We start from the raw sequence: 23464 nt of genomic DNA on the forward strand, positions 1-23464 counted from the left end.
AGAACACCAAGATTGAGAAATGCTGGTGTGTGCAGGAGGGAGCGTGGCGAGCACTTTGTCACCTCTGCGCAGAGGCCCCAAGGTGCTGTGGGACTGGGAGGAAGCTCGAGCCTGAACCACCTGCCTTCAGCCTGTGCCCTCTCCCATCAGTCAGCTGCCTGCAGCCTGATAATCAGGCCTCCCCACATTGCGTAGAATCCAGGCCGCTAAGGCAAATGTAAAAACAAAACCCTGGGCAAATGTGTTTTTATGTAAACACAGCAGGGGGTGGCTGCTGCCTGTGGAGAAAGTACCCTATGGCTGGTACTTCTCAGAGCAAAAATAACCCTGCCTGTTCCTGCTCTTGGAGCAGAGCAGGCATGAGACTAGGGTCACGTGGGCAGCCAGGTGCTCATGGGAGCTGTCCCTGCCCCTGCTGAGCCATCCCTTCCCTCCAGGTGAGCATCTCAGGGGCCTGGGATGGGAAGAGAGCAGGTGTTGATTCTCTTGGAAGCCTCCCTTCCTTCGGAGCTCAGCCAGCACAGGAAAAAGCACAGTTTTTGAGTATAATTTACCTACAGTAAAACCCACCCATGGTAGCTTATAGTTCTGCAAGTTTTCACAAATGCAATTGGCCCCGTACCCACCTCCAGAATAAAGATAGAGAGGTGTTCATCACCCTCAAAATTCCTCTGTGCCCCTTTGTAGTCAATCCATCCCCCCCATCCTAGCCCCTGGCAACCACCAATCTCTTTGCCTTTGGCCTATTCTAGAATGTCCTATAAATGGAATCATACAGCTTTTTGAGCCTGGGTTCTTCCACTCAGCATAATGCCTTGAGATTCATCAATGCCATTGTGTGTATCAGTAGTTTATCCCTTTTAATGGCCAAATAGTACTCCTGTTTGTGTAAAAGCCACAGAGTTTGTCCCTTTATCCTTGGAGGACATTTGGGTGGTTTTTATTTTCAGCAGTGACAAGCTGCTGTTGACACTGGCGTACAGGTTTCTGTGTGAGGCTGGGTTCTCCTTTCTCTTGGGTCAGTACCCAGGGGTGGGATTGCTGGGTCGTATGGTAAATGGACATTTAATTTTATAAGAAACCCGTCAGACTGCCTACCAGAGGGTCCACATTCCCTTTTGCATTGCCCTGCAGATGCATGAGCCTTCCGGTTGCTCTGTAGCCTTTCCAGCACTTGGATTGTTGGGTTGCACGCTTGAGCCCTTCTAGTGGATGTGCTGTGGTAGCTCATTGCGGTTTTAATGAAAGTGCAGTTTGTTGGGTGCCGTAGTCCTGGCGCTACCACTTAGGGGAAGCTTGCACCCCTGCCAGCTGGTGAAGTCCATGGTGAGGAGCACAAAGTTTGCAAACAGGTGTACTCCATCCTTGCTGTGCCACTGATTAGCCCTGTGACCTTGGACATGCGTTCTCAGCTGCTCTGAGTCTCTATTTTCCCTCTGTAAAAGGGGACATTGCTAATATTTACTTACTCCTGGCTGTGTTATATAGTGTATATGTGTGTATGTACGTGTATCCTATAATATAGCGTACCTGGCTTGATGGAAGTCATTGGGGTTATATTTGCTGGGCACTCACTGTGTATTATAACAGCAGTAAATACAGGAAGTGGAGCCAGACTACCTGGGTTCCCATCCTGGCTCTGCTGCTGTGTGATCTTGAGCAAGTTACAGGACCTCTCTGGGCCTCTGATTCTTCCTCTGTACCATGGAGATCATCATACCACCTTTTGCGGGGGTGTGGATTTGTATGAGGGTCAAGTGGGTTTAAATGTGAAGGGCTGGTTTCCTCCGTTCAACATTGTTCAGCTTTTATGAGGCTCAAGAACATGCCAAACTGATGTCTAGTGACAGAGCAGGCAACTGCTGCTAGAGAGATGGCACCAGGATCCTCTATGCAGTACGGGGAATGTTCTAGGTCTTGATATGGGTAGGGTCACGTGAATGCGGACATATGTGGACAAATGATTCTGGAGATTCCTGTGCAATTAAGATGTGTGGTTTCTACTGTACTGTTCGCAGATTCTCATTTGAAAAAAAGTCTGAGGTGTTCTAGTGGCTCAAACTACGGAAACGTATTGTCTCCTAGTTCTGGAGGCTGGAAATCCACAGTCAAGGTGTCAGAAGGGTTGGTTCCTTGTGAGGGCCGTGAGAGGGGAGGTTCTGTCCCAGACCTGTCTCCTTGGCTCCTGCAAAGGCTCCTTCTGCCGGTGGCTTCGCCCCGGCTTCCCTCCGTACCTGTCTGTGTGCAATGTCTTCTTTCAGGAACATGGGTCATCCTGGGTTAGGGCCTACCCTACTGACTTCATTTTAACTTGTTTACCTCTGTAAAGACCCTGTTTGCAGATAAGGTCACATTCTGAGGTGTGGGGGTTAGGACTTCAACACCCACATTTGGGGCAGGGCTGGTGGTGGTGGACGTAGTTCAACCCATCACTGTATGTAGAAAGCACTCTCTGAGGACTGTTACAGATGTCCACTCAGACATGAAGAAACTGAGGCTCAGAACAGCTTCTTGATATACCCTGTGACTCCTGGGTCCCCATGTGGGGGGTGCGATGTGAATCCAGGTCTGCTTGTCCCCAGAGTCTGTGCTCCCTGCCAGAGGATCAAATCCTGATTTGTCCCAGCCTCTTGTAATTACAAAGTACTTAGACAGGAAGTTTGTAAAGTCTGGTCTCTGGATCAGCAGCAGCAACCGCTGCCTCCCTGGGAGCTTGTTAGGAATGCACATGTGGGGGTGAATGGGTGACGAGCACTGAGGGGGACACTCGACGGGATGAGCACTGGGTGTTATTCTGTATGTTGGTAAATTGAACACCAATAAAAATTAATTTATTAAAAAAAAAAGGAATGCACATGTCGGGCACCTGGGTGGCCCAGTTGTTGAGCGTCTGACTCTTGATTTCGGCTTGGGTCATGATCTCAGGGTCCTAGAATCGAGTCCCCAAGTTGGGCCCCCTGCTCAGTGCAGAGCCTACTTGTCCCTCTCCCTCTTGCCGCCCCCCCCATTTGCTCGTTCTCTCCCTTTCTCTCAAATAAGTGAATAATAAAAACAAAATCTTTAAAAAAAGAAAAGAAAAGAAAAAGAAAGAAGGAAGGAAGGAAACGCATGTTGTCAGGCTCTCTGCCCAGGACCTGCTGAATCAGGAACTCTGGGAGCAGAGCCCAGTGCCCTCCAGAGGATTCCTGTGCTCGTTCCAGTTTGAGAACCCCTGCTTTGTACCCTGAGGATCACCTGGAAGCACTGAGTTGCCTAAGTGAATCAGATCAAAAGGCCACATCAGATCCCAGACGGAACCTAAAGCTTCAGTCCCAGGTGGCTTACAGCCTGTGGCTCTCTGGCCTTGAATGTCATCCTCTCTCTGATTCGGAAAACTTCAGGAACCAGCGTGCTGTTTGAGCAGTAGCAGAAAAGCTTTGGCTGATGGGGCTGGCTTTAGTGTTTGGGATTCCTTCAGAAGTGGTGTGTTCCAGACACTCAACCAGAACTTGCTGGAAGATTCCATGCCTCAAACTACAAATTAGCCATGGAGATGAAAAGACTCTAAGTCAGAGTCCCCAGCCCTGAGGAGTGCATGTTCCCTTTGGTGAGATAAACTTCAATCCAAGAGGCAGTAGTATCATCAAAAGCCCTTGGGAGCCACAGAGCCGTGGGCTGAAATCCTGGCTTTGCTTCTTGTGAGCTGGGTGACCCTGAGTGAATCCCTTGACCTATTCAAGCCTCAGTTTCTCATCTGTATAATGGAGAGAATAATACCTACCTTACAAAGTTATGAGCATTTGAATTTACACATTACAAGGTCTGGAAGCTAACAAAGTGTCATTGTTAGTGCTTGAAACCAACCCAGATCCCAAGATTTTATTTTATTTTTAAAAATTTTAATTCCAGTAGAGTTAACGTACAGCGTTAGTTTCAGGTGTACAATACAGTGATTTGATAATTCTATACATTACTCTGCACTCACTGGTGGTAAGTGTACTCTTCAATCCTCATCACCTATTTCACGCCTCCCCCCTACCCTGGACCCCAAGATTTTAAAAGCTGAAAAATCAAGTTGTACTCTCCCTATTGGCAGGGGCCCCATCTTCTTTGTGGGGTGGAGGGCACCACAGCACTTGGCATGTTACAGGTGTGTAATAAATGCTTGTTGAATGAAGAAATAAAATCATGTTGTGATTTTTAGGGGAGAATTTAGGGAGGTTTAGGGGAGAATATTGGGCTCCCGTGGATCAGAGCAGAGGTATTTTGAGGTGAGGAAGAAGAACCTTTCCCCAGAGATGATGCACTTGTGAAGTTCCTGCAGGAGAAGGTCTCACCATAGATAGATCCCCTGGTTTGGGTCAGGCCTGTGGGGCAAACCTTGGTTTGGCAGGTGGCTGGGGCTCAGTGAGCATTAGGTAAATCAATGAGTGAATTGTAGTTTGAATGGGAGGAGGGCAGGAAGTAGGAGCCAGAAGACATTTTAGGTGGTTTTTGTGTCTTCCAAAGGAGAAATTGAAGGCCCAGAGAGGATAATCCACTTGCCTGGAACACATAAGCATAGAAGGGGCTTGAAAAGTTGGGGAGAAGGAGGAGGATGGGGAGTGAGAGACCAGACTTGAATCTGAATCTTCACCTGGTGCCTGCACTGGGCTAGGAGCTTCAGTGCTGAGCCTCCTTCCATTTTCACAGCCACCCAGGACCAGTACACAATTGGCAGGGCCTCGTGCAAAATGCAGATGCTTCCCTGTTGGATAATTGTTAAGAATTTCAAGACGGCAGCAGCAGAGCAATAAACCAAGTACAAGGTCCCAGGGGACCGCACACCCAGGGAAAGCGCCCTGCAACCACTTGGTTTGCAGGCAAGGAAACCCCAGCTCAGACAGGCTGCAGATTTCACCCAGGACACCCCACTTGTCCTCCGGTGTCCGGATTTGAACCCCTGGACCTTAGTGGTCATCTAGTCCAGTCCTTCATTGTGCTAACCTGCCCCTGAGCTGCCCCCACCCCCTGCTGAGGCTGAGCATCTGAGTGCCCTACTTGCTTCCCAGGACTCTGGGCAGGGAGGAGAGGAGCTTCCCTGCCCCCAGGGGCCCTATTGCTGCAGGTTGAGCACCCAGCCCGCCCCCTGCCTCCCTTTTCCTCTCAGGATGTAAGGAGACAGACCTCCCTCCTTCCTTCCCGGGGCAGATTTATTCCTGGGGGTGTGTGGGCGGATGCGTGTTTGTGTGGGGGATGTTTGTCTAAATTTAAAGACATCATGACAGCAACAGCCTATTAATGTTGAGACTGGGGAGTCTCTCCTTTAGAAGAATCACGAACAAGCTGACAGAGCAGGTGCCGCCCTGGTTCTAACTTCTGCCCCAGGCCCGCCCAGCTCCAGCTCTGTGACTGCTGGGCCCCCTGGCAGCAGGGGGTAGTAATAGGCGACGGGGGGGGGGGGGGCGGGTGATGGGGAGATCACGGGTTATGGTGAGCCCTTGGTGATGTATGCAAGTGTTGAATCACCTTATCATACACCTGAAAAGTGGCCTGTTTGTGCCCCTTTTATAGGTCTTGAGTTACGAATTGACAGCTGACGTAGGGTTTCAGGGAGTCCCTTACATTCCAGAACCCCAGTACCCTCAGCCAAGCCTTGGCTGCCTGTGTTGGTTGAAACAAAGTTAGCAATAGTTTTGATTGTGCTGAGACCCAGCAATGTGCCCAGCCCTGTGCTAATAAGCATTTTATGTGTGTTACTTGGGCAAACCCTGTATTTCTTTTATTTATTTGCTTTATACAGTAGGCTCCACGCTGGGTGGAGGGCCTGAACTCACAACCCTGAGACCAAGACCTGAGCTGAGATCAAGAGTCGGATGCTTGGATTGAGCCACCCAGGTGCCCCTTGAGCAAAACCTTTAAAACAACCCATGCAAGGGTGCCTGGGTGGTTCAGTCAGGCGTCCGACTCTTGGTTTCAGCTCTGGTCATGATCTCAGGGTTGTGAGATGGAGTCCTACATCCACCTCTACACTTAGCATGGAGTCTACTTCAGATTCTCTCTCCCTCTCCCTCCTGCTCACACACACTCTCTCTTTCTTTCTCTCAAAAAAAAAAAATCTTTAAAACAACCCATGCAGCAGGGACCACCATTCATCCTGTTTTATGGATGAGGAGCCTGCAGCTTGGGGAGATAAGAGGCTTGCTTATCTTTTCAGTGCTAGTGATGAAGCCAAGATCCCAGGTCAAGTCTCACTAACCCAAAAGTCATGGGTTCTCCATCTTTCTTTCTTTCCTTTTTTTTTTTTAAAAAGATTTTATTTATTTATTCATGAGAGACACCCAGAGAGGCAGAGACATAGACAGAGGGAGAAGTGGGCTCCCTGCAGGGAACCTGATGTGGGACTCAATCCCAGGACCTCAGGATCATGCCCTGAACCAAAGGCAGACGCTCAACCATTGAGTCACTCAGAGGGTGCCCCTCCATCTCTTTCTTTAAAATTTTTTTTAAGATTTGTATTTATTTATTCATGAGAGACACAGAGAGGCAGAGACACAGGCAGAGGGAGAAGCAGGCTCCCTGCGAGGAGCCTCGATGAGGGACTCGATCCCAGATCCCGGGATCACACCCTGAGCCAAAGGCAGACACTCAACTGCTGAGCCACCCAGGCATCCCCTCCATCTCTTTCTTTAGACCACAGCCAGTCAGAGGGAAAAAAGGAAAGACAGGCAAAAATGACCAAAAAAAAAAAAATCACCTCTACACCTACCCTGCAAGAGGTCTTTATGTACATTGGTGAGTTTCCATCCAGCTGTTTTTCTCTGCCGAAGGGGACAGTCTTGCTCCAGGCAGCTGACCTTTGGCGTTCTGTAATTGCTGAGCAATTTAGAGATGCCTGGAAATATATAATTTATGTGCACATCTTTCATCCTGGTCACTGGAAGGCAGTGAGGCATGGCTGTCTCCCAGGGAGAATTTCAACCTTGACACGGGAGGAGATGGGATCTTAGGGGCTCAGAACAGAATTTCGTAATCTGAGAACCTGCCAACATTGAAGCTGACCCCAGTACCCCAGCACAGAATGCTGGGTGTCAGGGATCCTGGCGTGGAACCTTATAATCAATCTCACGACATGTGCTCGCTTCGGCAGCACATATACTAAAATCTCACGACAGACAATTTTGGGGTAAAATCCTAGAAGTAAGCTCTAGAAACAGAGACTAAACTCTATAAATCTGGAATCAGAGGGTTCAAGGGTGGTCTTCGGGTCCATATCTCTGTTCTTTTGGCAATTCCAGGGGGTAAGAAGCCATGCTTGGTCCGAATGAGAAGCTCTGGTTTCTGGCTTTAGGTGCGACCCTAAACATGTCTGGACTAATCATTACATGATGTCTGCTCTTTGTCATTTGTGAGTCAGGATGAAGGTTTCCTGCCATGTACTCTGAACGGGGGATGGAGAAACAGAGGTGGGTGCACATGTACAGGTGCTGTGAGGGGAGGCGACAGGCATGGGGATGTATGAGTTCATGCATGCGTGCGTCTCTGGTGATATGTATGCTCACATGCTACCTTCTGGATGGTGTTCAGATGGCGAACCAGGAAGCTGAGGTACTGGGCAGTTTCCAGCAGTGGTTACCCTCATGGATTGGATGTCTCTGTGTTGGGTGCCAGCAGATCTCCTTGGGCCACTAAAGACCATGGTGAAGATACCACAGGGGTCTGAGGACCCCCGTACCTTCTGTAAGCCCTCATTCCCAGCTGAGGAGCCTCAGGGGTGGCACCAGCTTGATGAGCAGACCCTCCGGAGAAAGGCCTTCTGGGCCTTCAGAATCAGCCCACTCGCCCTGCAGAGGTTGAAGCACACTGCTGTAGCCAGAGGCAATGTCACGGGGACGTTGTGATTAAGGTTCTGGAGTCAGACAGGCCCAGGGTCGAGTCTTGCTCTGCCACTCACCAGCTCTGCCTTCTGGCCAGTTGACTGGCCTCCCCAACCTTGATTGCTTCATCTGTAAAGTGAGGTTAAAGCCAACCTGCCGATAGAGCCGCTGCGGAGAATCAGTGACACGGTGTAAGCAGAAGGCCCCAGCACCTAGTAGGTGTGCAGTCAGCAGTTTATACATTGTCCTTTTTCCCTAGGAAGGGCGTCAAGGCTTTCCCCTGGGGTCCAGGAGGCCTGGGTAAGAGTCACCGGCTGACTCCACCTTCCCCTTTGGGTCAATGGGGAAAGTGGCCTGGGGATTGTGAAGGGTCTTCCCTCCAGTTCTGTTGGGCTGAGAGCCCACTTCTAGGTTCTGCCCTAAGACCGGGGTGGGTGGGGTGCTCTGGAAGGGGAGAGAGCTTGAGCATGCACAGCTGGGCTGGGGGCTCAGAGACCCTTTCCTACAACAGACACAGACGCACACCTCCATATACATTTGCACATGCATACTAGACCTCCACACCTACACACAGATACATACATACATACAAACATGCATACACCTACATAATACACACCCATGTCCCCACACAGATACAGACCTACAAACATACACGCACCTACACAGACATACACACGTACACATAGATACAGAGGTACAGTCAGACATCTATATAGATACACACACACATGTACATACACCCAGGCTACACAGACACACATGCACGCCTTCATAGACACAAGCACACACATATTCTCACACACATACACACTAGCTTGGGCAGAAGGACTGGGCTGGAGGTTTGAGGGTGGGAGCGAGGGTTCTTGCTGGGGAAACCGCTGGTGAAAACCTTTCTGTGGTCCAGCTGCTAATAGGACCTGTCACTGGTCCTAAATTAGATTTTAATCTGCCTTGGCCAGCGGGGGGGCCAGCAAGTGTCGAAGGGGTAGGATTGACTTGTGGTGAGGACGGGTCAGGGGAGGTGGCGCGGAGGTCAGGGGGCCGGCAGGGAGAGAGGCACGAGCAGGAGGAGGAAAGTTGTAGGGCAGCGGGCTTGGTTTGGGAACTGGCGCCCCACTGGCCTGGCTGTGGAACCCCGGAAAACCCTTGAACCTCTCTGAGCCTCAGCTTCCTCATCTGTCAACCCTCAGACTTGCTCTAACAGGCTTCAAAGGAGCTTTTTACTTCTACGATTCTATGGTAGCATAATAACAATAGTAATAATGATGGGAACAGCGGAAACGTACTGAACCCTTACTGGGGTCCAGGTCCACGGGAGGCGTTGCACACGGATGGGGTAGATTTCATCTGACTGTCCCTGGGCTTCAGTTTCCCCTTCTGTAAAAGGAGAGTGTTTCCCCGAGGCCAGTGATCTCTAGACTTCTTCCAGCTGTTTGTCATCTGTGCTAAGGAACTTGCTTAAAGACCAGAGTGGGGGGTCTTTGAGCTCTGAGGACTGACAGCCCTATCTATGCCTTTCCCCCTGTGATCTCCACCTCCAGCCTCCATTGCTGATAAAGGGCCAGATAGGAAATAATTTAGGCTTTGGGGGTCACATGCTGTCTGCTGCTGCTTATCCTCCTCCTCCTCCTCCTCCTCCTCCTCCTCCTCCTCCTCCTTCTTCTTCTTCTTCTTCATTTGTTTTTATTTAAGTTCAATTTGCCAACATACAGTATAACACCCAGTGCTCATCTCATCTTTGCAACCCTTTAAAAACAAAAGCCAGGGATGCCTGGGTGGCTCAGTGGTTGAGCATCTGCTTTTGGCTCTGGTCGTGATCCTGGGGTCCTGGGATCCAGTCCCACATTGGGCTCCCTGCAGGGAGCCTGCTTCTCCCTCTCCCTATGTCTCTGCCTCTTTCTCTCTCTCTGACTCCCATGAATAAATAAATAAAATCTTTTAAAAATATATATTTATGTGCCATTCTTAGCTCTAGGGCTGACAAAAGCCAAGAGACAGTTTGGCTGAGGTCACAGTTTGCTGACCCCTAATAGCGACAAATGTTCTCACTTCATCTAAGTGCTTGACGTCCCGTATGGTCAGGTCAAGACCAGAGCCTGCCCTTCTGGCCAGAGTTTTCCCCTGAGCCCCACCTAGAAAGAAGTTCTAGAGCCACCACCGATCCAATAAAGGGCCAGGACCTCAGCCTGCCCTCAGCCCTGCCAGGCAACCAACATTTCTTGACCCCAGCTCAGCCTTTGAGAGCCAGAGTCCTGGGACAGGAGGGGCTCCTTGGAGGCCTCCTCCGCACCTCCTCACTGTACATGGTAGGAAACAGGTGTGCAGTTCTGACCTGGTGGAATGGGGTGCACGCTCTCCCCAAGCAGTCCTCTGCACTCTGACCCTGCCTACCTGCTTTTGGGATGTGCTGCGGCTCTTTCCCACTTCCCACTCCACACTGTGTCCTCTCTGCCTGTGACAGATCTTCCCAGGGTCTCACCTTTCTCATTGATCGGGTTTCCACTCAAATGCCTTCTCAGTGGGTTCTCCTGCAACTGCTCTACCTGGAGTGGCTCTCCCCTGCTATTCTCCATCACTAGGGCTTTCAGATCATTTTAATGGACGTACAGCGAGAACAGCACTGTAGGTTAGGATCCAGAATGTACACGCATGCACACACACACACACACACACACACACACACACACACAGCAAAAGGTTCACAAAATAATACATCTCCTTTGCTGAACGTGAGGCAGTAACAGTTCACTGTTCCCTCCTCTCCCATCCTCTCCCCTCCCTCCCTTCCTTCCCCCTTCCTCTCTGTTCTCTGATACCCCCTGTAGGTCTGCCCCTGTGGGTAAACATTCTGCCCAGAACCACCAGAGCCATCCATTATCTCCCCCAGACAATTAGCAACCTATTAAGGAACTCTATGCAAATGCACACTAATTGACCCACGACAGAGCAGCTCCTGGAGAAGGATGACTCCAGATGGCTTAATGATAGGAATTTAGGGCCTTTCTTTAGAAGTCCCACTTGGGGAGGAAAGTGATCTGGGCTCTGAGGAGGGCTGCCAGCTGCCAGTCTGACAGGGGATGCCAGGGGATGGAGTGAGCTGCACCTTTGGGTCCCTTTCATTGAACCATTGGACGAGGGGAGCGGTCCCTTCACCTCTTAACCCTCCTCCCTGCTCTATCCCTTCTTGCCGCTACTCTAGTGGGTCTCACCTTTTTCAGGTGTAAGATTGCATTCCCTCTTTTTAATAGACTTTTTTAGAGATTTTATTTAGTTATTTGACAGAGAGAGTGCGCACAAGCAAGGGGAGTGGCAGGCAGAGGGAGGGGGAGAAAGAGACCCTCCACTGAGCAGGGAGCCCAATGTAGGGCTCAATCCCTGGACTCTGAGATCATGACCTGAGCTGAAGGCAGATGTTTGCTTCACCAGCTGAGCCACCCAGGCACCCCAGATTTTTACTTTGTAAGGCAATTTTAGGTTTACAGCAAAATTGACCAGAAAGTTACAGGATGCCTCCTGCCCTACATCTGCACGGCCTCCCTCACCATCGACATCCCACACCCACGGTAGAACATGTGTTACGATTGGTGGACCTACACCAGCATGGTCCTGTCACTTGGAGCCCATAGTTTACATTGGGGTTCACTCATGGTGGTTGGTGTACCTTCTATGAGTTTGGACAAACCCATAATGACCTGCATCCACCAAGCGGTATTACACAGAATACTTCCCTGCCCTCAGAATCCTCTGTGCTCCCCTCCATTCTTCCTTTCCCCCAACCCTTGGCAACCACTGGTCTTTTTACTGTCTCTCTGGTTTTGCCTTTTCTAGAATGTCCTGTAGTTGGAATCATACAGAACGTAGCCTCTTCAGATTGGCTTCTTCCACTTACTAAGATGCATTTAAGTAGGTTCCTCCGTGTCTTTTAATGGCTTGAGAGCACATTTCTTTTTAGCACCGAGTAATATTCCATTGTCCAGATGGACTGCAGCTTATTTACCTGTTCACGCACTGAAGGACATCTTGGCTGACTCCATATTATTACAGTGATGAACAAAGCTGCTGTAAGCATCTGTATGTAGGTTTTTGTGTGGACCTCAGGGTTCAACTCCTTTGGATGGATGCGAAGGAGCACAATTTCTTACAATGGTAAGATATGTTTAGTTTTGTATGGCTGCCCTTTGAACACTACCTCCAGCTAACTCTTACTGAGTCCCTGCTATATACCTAGCTCCATAGTTAAGAAAAGTACCCACATTTTCTCATCCGGCGCTGTCTCCAGGCCTGGGAGGCTGGCACTTAGCCCTCCGTGAGTCAGGGACCCAAAACTTTCTTGGCTCCTCTGTCTCAGTCTGTTTTCTTCTTCCTCTCTCTGCAGACTAACTTTAGCTCTTTCTTTGGCCATGTGATGACAGCTTCTAGTCCAAGTGACAGGCAGAGATTGTTCCCGTCTCAAATCCCAGCTCCACATTCTGGGGGAGAGGGGGCAAGAATTGATGGGCCAGTTTTATATCTGAGTCTACTTATGGTCACCTGCAATGCCAGTGGGCATGTTTTATGGTATAATCATGGCCGCTGGAGCCTGCCCCCATGAGCAGGGGGTTGGAAATCACTCACTAGACAGACTCACCCCCCAAATGTGTCCTCCACACCTACCTTGGGTGGTCAAGATTGATCAAAACAACTCACTGAATCTTCATCTTTTTCTGTGAAGTCTGGGCAAATGGTGTTGATCATGAGAAGTGGGGAGATGCTTTGTTGAGTTGGCCAAAGTTGGGGCAGAGTATGACCATGTACTGAGAAATTGTTATGTAACGCTCAGTGGAATGCAGGATTTGGAGCCAGGCTGCTGGAGTGTGAACTCTGCTCCACCACTTCCTAGCCGTGTAATGTTACACAGATGCCTTAGCCTCTCTAAAACCTCAGTTTTCTCATCTGTAAAATGGGGCTGACCAATTAGACCTTTCTTTTAGGATGGTTAAAAGTGCCCAACACACACAGTATAGGTGCTCAGTAAATGTAAGTACATCCTATTATACGGTGCTATGTATTTTACACACATTAGCTTGTACTTTTATACCCTTCCAGTGAGGCAGTGGAGATTGGCCATATTTTGGTAGGTGAGGAAACTGAGTCTCAAAGAGGCAGACTGCTTGCTGAAGATCACACAACCACTGTATGGCTGAAGCAGGTTCAAACCAGAAATGTCTGCCTCTCGATCGGTTCTCCCCTGCTCGTTTCTATTCACTGTGGCCCAGTAAGTTCTCCACAACAAGTGAAGATGGCCATAAAGTTTGCCCGCAGAGCAAGAGGCACTGGAGTCATTACCCAGGGAAACTAAATTTTAATATTTATTTTTAATGGGGACCATATGCTCCTTTTGATTTTTTTATTTAATTACATCATGGCAGATGGCTGGGTGTTAAAGGCCATTAAGCTAATGGCACTTTGCCTTCTCATTTATTTTCCTGAGTTTTGGGAAAGATGAATGATAATGGACGCGGATGGTGAGCTGTGGATGCTGGGTGGTGGTGGGTGAGTCTCGTCCTAGGAACAGAAGGAAGGAAGTATGGGGGCTCTGAGACTCTTCTTGGTGCCTGTGTGAGCCTGGAGCAAGGTTTTGCCCGTGGGCACAGACACAAATGTGCAGAATCTTGGACACTATAATCCCACTTCTAGGGCCCCCAAAGCAAGTCTGTATGTACCAAAGCACTCATTGCCCTTTGCACAGAGTGGCCAAAAACAGGGGAGCCAACCCAGCAGGTCCACTGTGGACACAGTGGCATCATTACACTGTGGACACCCATGAAGGAAGGATATATCCCGGGGGTGGGGGGGAAGTCCATGGACCATATAGGGGTGTGAAGTTCTTCCCCAGGGTTAGTTGGGTTAAGAGAATTCTATATTCCTAAAGACCATGAGTGGAAATCATGAGACTGGCAAATCATTTATAATGGTATATTTGGGGCTATTTCATTACTTTTTACACTTGCCAAAAGAACTTTGATTAGACTACCAGAGAATTGTTTGAGGGATGGTTTCCCGTGTCTCCAAGCTCAGGAAGGATCCTTCCATGAGGCTGAGATTCCACTGAGAGGGAATGGGTAAGGGGGGAGTTAATTGTTCTGGTGCTCTACTTGGTGTGTGCCAGTGTATCACGACACAGAGGTTTAGACAGTTGTGCACTTGAATTCATGCTCCGTGTCTTGCGAGCTGTGTGCTTGGGCCAATCACTTCATCTCTGTGAGCCTTGGCTTCCCCATCTATAAAATGGGTATAATCATAACTATGTCTACAGCATCCTGACTCTTTTCCTTCCCTGAGTGGGAAGGAAAGACAGGGAAGGGAAGAAACCAACAGGGTGTGCTGTCAAGTCAGCTATCACGGAGGGAAACTGAGGCAGAGTCCCTCCAGGGAGAGTGAGGGAGTCTCTTTAACTCAGCCTGACAGTTACCCTATCACAGGGATGAGGGAACTGGGGCATTTACACCGCAGCTCCCATCATTGCTTCCAAATGGCATTTGGGAGTTAACTCTCTGGGTCGGGCACATACGAAATCTGTTAAAGATCTCTCAGATTGGGGATCCCCGGGTGGCGCCACGGTTTGGCGCCTGCCTTTGGCCCAGGGCGCGATCCTGGAGACCCGGGATCGAATCCCACGTCGGGGTCCTGGTGCATGGAGCCTGCTTCTCCCTCTGCCTGTGTCTCTGCCTCTCTCTCTCTCACTGTGTGCCTATCATAAAAAATAAAAATAAAAAAAAAAGATCTCTCAGATTGGTGGGACTCCCTGTCTTTCCTTCCCCACTCAGTGGTTGAGCGTCTGCCTTCGTCTCAGGTCGTGATACCTCGGTCCTGCGATCGAGTCCTGCATCAGTCTCCTCACAGGGAACCTGCTTCTCCCTCTGCCTGTGTCTGCCTATGTCTGTCTCTCTCATGAATAAATAAGTAAGATCTTAAAGAAGAAAAGATCTCTGAGATTGGCAAAACTGCAAAAGGCTGACAACGTTAACTGTTGATGCCAGTTTGGAGCAACAGGAAGACCCGTACACCAACTGGGGGCGGGGGGGAATTGTCGGTATAGCCTTTTGGAAAACCAGTCAGCATTTCTTTGGGTTGTCTTGAGATGCTCACACAGTAGGCTCTAGGAATTCCACTCCTGGGTATACGTACATCCTTCATTCTTGTAGCCGGGTATTAGGAGACCACAGGTTCCAGTGTTTGCAGCAGCTGGTGAGGGGAATTTATTCTACCCCAGCCATACAAGTTAAGAATTGACAGAGAAGCTCTCTGCAGGAAAATAGGGTCCTTCTACCAGAAAAAAAAGGGCGCTGGGCAGGCAAAACCACATGTATTACCTACAAATTATTCTGATAAGCAGTAGCGGGTAGGTGACACTTGCCCACATGAACTCATTTGGTCCTCACACAAATCCTGTGAGAAAAGTACTATGATTTCTCCCATTCTACAGATGGAGAAACTGAGGTACAAAGAGGTTAATAATCACCTCAAAGGTTCTCAAAGGGATTAAATGGCCCAATGGGGATATGATGCTCAGCACAGTGCCTGGCACATAGTAAATGCTCAACAAATACTGGTGATTTCTGTCTGATGATATTCTTATCATTAGGCCAATACTAAAATTTCATCTCTGGTCTGGGCTCCCGGTTTTCTGGAGAGCCCCGAGTGTGTCTCCTACCCAGAGTGCAAAGATATCAAAACTTCACAAACCTGATTTATTGGGAGCTCTCTCTTGGCTCCCATCCAAGCTCGGATGTCAAAGGGGTCAGCTGGTTCCTGGGGCTGGTGCCCTCAAGTCAAGTTCTAAGGGCCAGAGACGGGGGGGGGGGGCACCCCTGCCCAGACTCACGGGCTTTCAGCCAGACCTACCTGCCCCCACAATCTGGAAGGACAGCTCCATGGCCCCCCCAGGGGAGAGAGCCATGGGGCAGGCTGTACCTCCTATTTTCCCTCCCTGCAGGGCAGCTCTGCCCCGCCAGTCATTTTCTTGGCAGCTCAGCACCAGCGGTTCATTCGGTGCTAAAAATAGGCTGTGTTTAGACACTCTGAGGCTCCAGCTGGAAACACGAACTGCAGTAAGTAACCAAATGCTACCATTCTTGCAAAGGGGGCCTCTAGCCCTCACCCTTGTGGAGAGACTCACGCCAGCCCTGGGAGGGAGGCAGGCTAGGGATCAGTTCATCTGCCACATTCAGTGGGGAAACTGAGCTCAGAGGATTCTTATGCAGAATGGAGAGGGATGGAGCCTGAGAGCGCATCGTGAGCACCAACTCCAGCCCCGTGGGCTGCCACTTCCGACCCTCCCAAGATCCCAAGAAGAAGACTCTCTGGTTGGCCCATTTCATAGAAATCTGCAACTCACGGAGGGGAGGGCACCTGCTGGGGTCTCACACCGGTTAGTGACAGGTGAGAATGTTGCCGGGGTTGTGGTTTCCAACACGTAATGGGCACACGGAGACGGAGAGGTGAAGGCCAGCATGTGCCCCCAGCTCAGGGATGTAGATGCGCTGTCTGTGGGCTGGGGAGAACCATCACCTGCCTCGGGGGTTGCTGGGAGGGAGGGGTTTGTGAGAATGTTCGCAAAGTCTTTGAATGCAGTGTCCAGCATGTAGTAGGTGTTCAACAAATGGCACTTGGTTTTGTTGCCCCATTCCCTTTGAGGTTAGAATTTCCGTCTGGAGAGAGAGACAGAGGGAAAGAGACAGAGTAGTCTTTGAGGGCTCCCTTGGGGAGGTGGGGCTGCAGCTGAGTGGGGAACCCTGAACCCCAGGACCACCCAGAGCTGAGAAATGGAAGCCACCATCTCCACAGAGCCCTGAACATTGTCCTCTGAGGCTGTCACCCGTGTCCTGATGTCAGGGTTTCGGTTTAAGCCCCCAGGGGAGGTCAGAGCCCTGACTCTTTTTCAAGAATTTCCGGTACCTCTTGGGGACCTACTGTACTTCAGATGCTGGGGCTCAGATGAGGAGAGAACAGACAGTGCCCCCCCCACCTCTGTGGATCCCAGGTTCCCGGGGGCTCTCCCTCTGGGCCCCTCCCTCCCGGCCCTGGCAGGGGGCCATGCATGGCTCAAGTCAGCCCTGCCCCCGGTTCCCTGGAGGACCCCCTCCTCATCGCAGCCCCTTCCCGGGTGGGGCCCCTTCACTCCCCACATCACCCATGCCTTCGTCTCTTCCTGTTCCCTGCCAGCTTCTAATGAGCTCATTATCCTCTTAAAACCCATTTGGCACCCACTTAGAGAAAAGATGTGTTGAAATAGAAAAGAACGAGAAGGGAACAACAAAAAAGGACTAGACCCAGAAATATCCTCAGAGAGACAAAAAGCCACAGGGAACGTAACAGCCAGAATCTCTGCCGTCTCCACGGCAGCAAATGTGCTGCTGAGGCAAATGCCTTTGAAGGCTGCTCACATGTGCCCTTGAGAGGAGTGGGGCGGGGGAGGGGTGTGTGTGCTTTCCTGGAGCACCTACTGTGTGCCAGGCAGTGCCTTCCTACCTTTTAAAATACAGTCCTCCCAGAAGTCATATCTTTTGGGAGGTGTCAGATTCTTATGCCCACTCTCCAGGCGAGGCACTTCGGTGGGCAAGAACAGGTGTTGACCCAGTCACATACCTGGTGGGTGGAAGAGGTAGGATCTGAACCCAGAACTGTCCACCTCCGGAGCCCATGCTCTCGGCTGTCTGCTTCTGAAAGGGCTAGTGTCCCCCTGTCTCCATCCCCATGATGGCTGCTGGTTCTTTCTCAGCCTGGCCCAGCTGCAGAAACATCTGGCAGGTGTGTAATCTGCATGGAATACGATGGGTCACCACCCACTGCCTAGCAGTTTTCAAAGCTGATAAGAAATTGAGCTTTCTAAAGTGTTGGTGTGACCATGAAACTTAAGTGGATCCACACGCATACAGTAAGAACATAGTCCAGACTCCTGAGCTTGGTGTTCAAGGCCCCCACAGCTGTGTGGCCCTGGATAGATTACCTAATCTCTCTGAGCCTCATTTCTGTCTTCTGTAAAGTGGCTAAAGATCTCCCTCATATAATTGTTTTAAGGATTAAGTCAGAGTACGTTACGTGTTCAGAGAAGTGTCTGGCACATAATAAGTGCTCAGGAAACATTAGCTATTAATATTAATTGCTGCTCTATGTCTACTACAGGATTTATCACTATCTAGTATAGTGATTCAGTATGGTGGTTGATTAAATTGCTGTCTCCCTCAGTAGACTGAATTCTCTGGAAGTAGGACCCTGGATTCTTTATTCCTGCATCCCAAGCACACACAGTAGGCAAGCATCACACAGTTTTGAATACATGGAAGAACGGGTAGAGGGATGGGTGAGGGGAGAGCTGTATGGATGAATGGGTGGGTATAGTTCAGATGGATGGAGAGGTGAATGGATGGGTTAATGAACAGATGAATGGTGGGTGGTTGGATGGATGGGTAGGCGGATTGATGGATAGATGGATTAAGGAATGGACGATGGATGGATGGATAGATTGTGACTTAATGGATGGATGAGTAGGAGGACTGATGGATGGATGAAGGAATGGACAATGGATGGATAGATTGTGGCTTAATGGATAGATGAGTAGGTGGATTGATGGATGGATTAAAGGATGATGGATGGATAGATTGTGACTTAATGGATGGATGAGTAAGAGGACTGATGGATGGATTAAAGGATGATGGATAGATAGATGGCTTGATGGATGAACAGGTGGTTTGATTCTACAAAAGCATGGATATGGGGCTATTGGATCTGTTTCAAGTGCCTAGAACAATAACTGGTGCATAGTAGGAGCTTAGTACTTCGTCCCAGAATGAACAGAGTGGCATATGGAGGACTGATGAATTCTACCTTGAACCACAGTTAAAACTCCCATGCTGCTCTGGTTGGGAGGGGCTGTTACCATTCAGGACCTCCATTGGCTGCCAGTTAATCCTGTGCCAAGATTGTCACAAGGCCCCCTGCTGGTGATAATATGAAATCACATTGGCCTGAAGGTGTATTCTGTTTCCTAATTTACATTCTGTTTTCCTCCTGGCTAATGATCCTTAATGTTTACTCATAAAGCAGTGCCCTTGGGCCTCTGAGCCCATCACCATTACCTGAGGGCACCTTGTTACACCTGTAGGTTTTCCCTTCTACCAGAAACTCTGGTTTGAGAGGTTCAGATCTCCATATGTTACCAGGCTCTCAGGTGATTTTTTTTTCCTCAGGTGATTTTGGATCAGAGGCTCCTTGGACCACACTCTGAGGGGCCCCCTGTTAAAGAGTGAGCCACTGGGTGACTGGGAGACAGTGGAGATGGGCTGCTGCTTCAGGGCCTCTCTCTGAATCCCCAGGTGATACCCAGTCCATGTGGGACAAAAGCCGAGTCACAAAGGCAGTGGTTGAGAACTGTGGTTTTTGGATTTGGACTGTCCTGGGTTGAAATCCCAACTCCACCACTCACTGGCTATGTGGCCTCAATTTCCTAATCTATGAAGTGGGGAAATTGTTACCTCCCATGGGAACACTGGGAAGAATGAATGGGTGACACGTGTAGAGGGCTTGGCACAAAGCCGGACATACTGTAGATGCTGAGTAAATGCAGAGGGAATGACCATGTTGCTAAATAATCCTGATTTCTTTTCCTTTTCTTCCTTGGATAGAAGAAAGAGGCTACAAATTTGATCTCCCCCCTTTAGAATGTGAGCCCTGTGCGGGGAGAGAACTTGATGTCTCTGGTTCACGGCTTTATCTCCAGAACTTAGCACAGCACCTGCTACATAGTAGGTACTTGCTATGTATTTGCTGTGGGGGAGAAAATGAATTTGATCTGGTTTAGAATCAGCAAGCTCCAGCAGGCAACTCTAGGAAGTACTTTTTGGACTTAAAATAATTCGCGAATTAGTGTATATTTGACACATGTGTAGGAAGTGCGGGGCATAAGAACTTGCGTTTGTCCAAGATAAAGCTTGTCTCCAAACATGGGCCCAGTAGGAGTCAAGGCCCCAAATTCCCAGTTTGGTTTAAAGAAAAAGGTGGTATGCTGGAAGACCTGGCATTGCTGGATGCTTCAGGACATTGGTTGCCTCCCTTCTCTTGGGCCTCTGCTTCCCCCTTGGGAAGGTTCAGAAACCCTTTGAGCTCTGGCCTCTGTGAGGGGGCTTCTTAAGCCTATGTCTGTGCTGTTTTGCAGGTGGCAGCTGTGAGGCTTAGGGCTTGAGCTGATGGAAGGTGGCCAGCTTCTGTTTTCATGAGGTGGACACTGAGCTTGGCCCCCAGCTTCAGAAGGAGCCAGAAAACTGCTTTGGGCGAACTCATCCAGCCCTCACGGTCCCGAGGAGCTGAGAAAAAAAGGCGAGAAGTGAGCTGCAGTCCTGGTGGCCGACCGAGTTCTCCTATGATTGCTGTGGTCAGAATTCTTCAGGAACTCTCTGATACAAAGAACAAGATGTAGGAAAATAAGACCAACTCCTGGGCGTTGGGCCCCTTTTGTGGCCCAGGGAATCTCACCTTGACCCGAGGAGGGCTTCATTCACTTGGCCTCAACCAAGTGCTAGACTTGGCCTCCTGTTCTGGTTTTGGGACGTCACCTTCACAGAGGGAAGAAGACTGCAGACCCCCAGGGGTTCCATCTCTAAAGGAAGCTTGGGAAACGCAGCCCCCTCGCTCCCCTTGTGGAACACTCCCCTCCCACTCCACCCCAACCCCGCCAGCCGAGCCCCAGTGAGCCAGTCCGGAATGATCCTGCTATGGCCAAGCTCTGGCTCAGATTCCAGCGGTACTTCCGCAGAAAGCCCGTGCGATTCTTTACCTTCCTGGTGCTCTACCTGACGGCCGGGAGCCTGGTCTTCCTGCACTCGGGCTTTGTGGGCCAGCCTGCCGTCTCCCAGGGCCAGGCCAGCCCCGCCGTGGGGGTGCCGGCCGAGGGCGCCGAGCTGCCCTTTTTGGGTGACCTGCATCTGGGCAGAGGCTTCCGGGACGCGGGCGACACCTCAAGCATCGCTCGCAGGTACGGACCCTGGTTCAAGGGCAAGGACGGGAGTGAGAGGGCCAAGCTGGGCGACTACGGTGGAGCCTGGAGCCGAGCCCTCAAGGGGAGGATCGTCCGGGAGAAGGAGGAGGAGCGAGGTAAGAGTGGTAGAAGGGACGGTGGCCAAGGAGAGTGGGGGGGCTGAGAAAAATACAGTAACAGCTCCCAGGTCTCAGTGTTTAATAGGAACCAGCTGCCATACAGCTAGAGCTACCAGCATGCCAGGGGGTTCACTGTCGCCCCCGTTGCAGAGGAGAAATTCGAAGCTCAGATTAAGTAACTTACCCAACCAAGGTCATGCAGCTTGTAAACAGCCAAGCATGGATTTGAACCCTACCTCTGTCAAGAGTTCAAAGCCTGACACTTCCTCGCAGCCTTTTTAGTCTCGTTAGATAAATACACATGAGGATGAAAGCAGCACCTTCTGAGCACTTACTATGTGCCAGGCACTTTTTTAAGCACTCTGCGTGCATTGAATTGTTACCACAATTCCGTGTGGAAGGTGCTGTGGTACCCATTTTAGGGATGAGGAAACCGAGGTACCAGGATCCCAAGGCTGCATAACTAGTAAGGGGCAGAGCTTGTGTTCTACTATGCCGCCTTTCGGTCCGGCTTGCTGGATGGCTTAGGGGATGGCACTTGGAGGGTGTCACTGCCGTGGTCACATTTCCATGCATTTTCTTACCCTTTCAGTCACAAAGCTCTTTGTGAGTGTGGTACCTTCTCTGATTTCCACTGTGCCCCATGGACTTGAGCAAGGAGTGTGATCCTATGCCCAGGTCACACCTCTGGAGACTGAGGCTTGGTGAAGGGAGACCCTTGCCCCCTGATGGTCTCCCAGAGTCCGCTGAGGTCTGGCCATCGTCTACCAGCATGTGGGGGAGGAGCCCACAACCCTGCAGTTCTTGAGATGAACACAAATGCATGTTTTGGGAATCCGGGCCAGATGGTTTGGGAAGATCCACCACGAATCAGGACAAGAGAAAAACCTCCCCAGCCTCTGTGTTCCCTGCCACATGTCACACTTCCGTGGTGATTCAACTCCTAGAAAACCCCTTCTCTTGCCTTGGAGGGAAGCAGGATTGGTGGCAGGGACTCACTCCAGGGGAGCACATTCCCCTGCTTCGGTCCCACCCTATACCTGACTCCGAGGCCATCCAGGAGATCCCACCTTTCCACCCTCGGGGATTTCCTAGAATCTGCCTCTTCAAGACCCCAGCATTCACAGGGAGGTGGAGGAGAAGGTGGGGGTAGTGCCAGAAGAGACTGGGGAACTTGGATTTATAGTCCAGTTCCATCCCTGCCAGCTGTGTGGCTAGGCAAACGGCTTTACCTTCCCATGCTTTTGTCATGGTTTTGTTTTTTGTTTTGTTTTTTTTAGATTTTATGTATTTGTGTGGGGGGGGCAGAGACACAGGCAGGGGGAGAAGCAGGCTCCCTGTGAAGAGCCCGATGCAGGACTTAATCCCAGGACCCCCAGGATCACGACCTGAGCTGAAGGTAGATGCTCAACCACTGAGTCACCCAGGTGCCTGTAGTTTTGTCATTTGTAAACTAAGGACAGCGGCCCCTCCTGTCTAGGGCTTTTCCTGAAAGCTCACTGAGACAGTGGTTATAAAAGCACTGGGCACATACTAGGTTCTTAAAGGTGATCAGGAAATTCCTGTGGATCTACCTGCAGAAGGGACCCCACTTTGTAGGCATGGATGAGGTGTGAGGTGCTGCATTGACGGAGAAGTCATGAAGTGGCTTCTCTTTCCTTCTCCACACTCCTGACTTTCCCCCACCACTCTGAACTCCTTTCAGTAATTTGCAAGCTCCAAAGTTTGTTAGAAGCCCACATCTTAGGATATACTGTAATCCCACTTAGGATAGATTCCAGAGTCTCCTATCGCGGTCACTTCTTCAACCTTATCTTGGAACACTCTCCACTGTCCCTCACCACCCCACCCTGCCCCACTGTCCTTCCTCTTCTTCACTGAATGCACCAAGCCCATTCCTAATGCAGGGTCTTTGGCCAGTTCTTTTTGTGTGGGATGCTCTTCCTCTGTATCTTTCCATGGAGCCCTTCTTCCCTTCCTTTGGATCCCCAGTCTAACCTTGCTTTTCCATAGAGGCCTTCCTAAGTAAAATGGCCCCACTTTGTATCTGGTCACAACCATATCCCCTGGTTTTATTTTTGTGACAGCACTTACCACCATCCAGAGCATCCTGTTGATATGTTTGCTTCCTTGTTTGTAGTCTGCCTCCCCCACTTTAGTCCACTACCAGCTCCATGGGGGCAGAGCCCTATTCCCCACCCCCACCCCAGGCTGTTTGTTCAGCACCTGGGACAGAGCCCGACACTGACATGGTGCTCATACTTCTTGAATGAATGGAAGATTGGATGGACCCATGAATGAATGAGCATCCCTCAGTCTGGAGTGCCTCCAAAGGTCAACTCCACTCTTTCTCCAGCTCTCATCTTTGCTCACTTCCAGGAAATTGTTCCTGATCTCCCACCAGGCTTGATCAAATGATCCAGTCCTCTCTGGTCCTTGTCAGGGTCCTTAGGTGAATCTAATTACCTGTGCTTGTCAAGGTTCTGAATAGAATA

The 23464-nt window shown here is 50.2% G+C and overlaps 1 protein-coding gene across 1 annotated transcript in view; it reads left to right on the forward strand.

Annotated features, from left to right (window-relative positions):
* Positions 1 to 23464, forward strand: part of WSCD2 (WSC domain containing 2) — a 118675-nt gene that overhangs the window by 44525 nt on the left and 50686 nt on the right. Inside the window, exon 2 of the mRNA XM_055322692.1 lies at positions 20032 to 20966. Coding sequence (XP_055178667.1) covers positions 20588 to 20966 — 379 coding nt within the window. The 5' untranslated portion in view covers positions 20032 to 20587. The remainder of the gene's footprint in view (positions 1 to 20031; positions 20967 to 23464) is intronic.

Source organism: Nyctereutes procyonoides, unplaced genomic scaffold, assembly GCF_905146905.1.
Source record: "Nyctereutes procyonoides isolate TBG_1078 unplaced genomic scaffold, NYPRO_anot_genome, whole genome shotgun sequence".
Taxonomy (NCBI): Eukaryota; Metazoa; Chordata; class Mammalia; order Carnivora; family Canidae; genus Nyctereutes; species Nyctereutes procyonoides.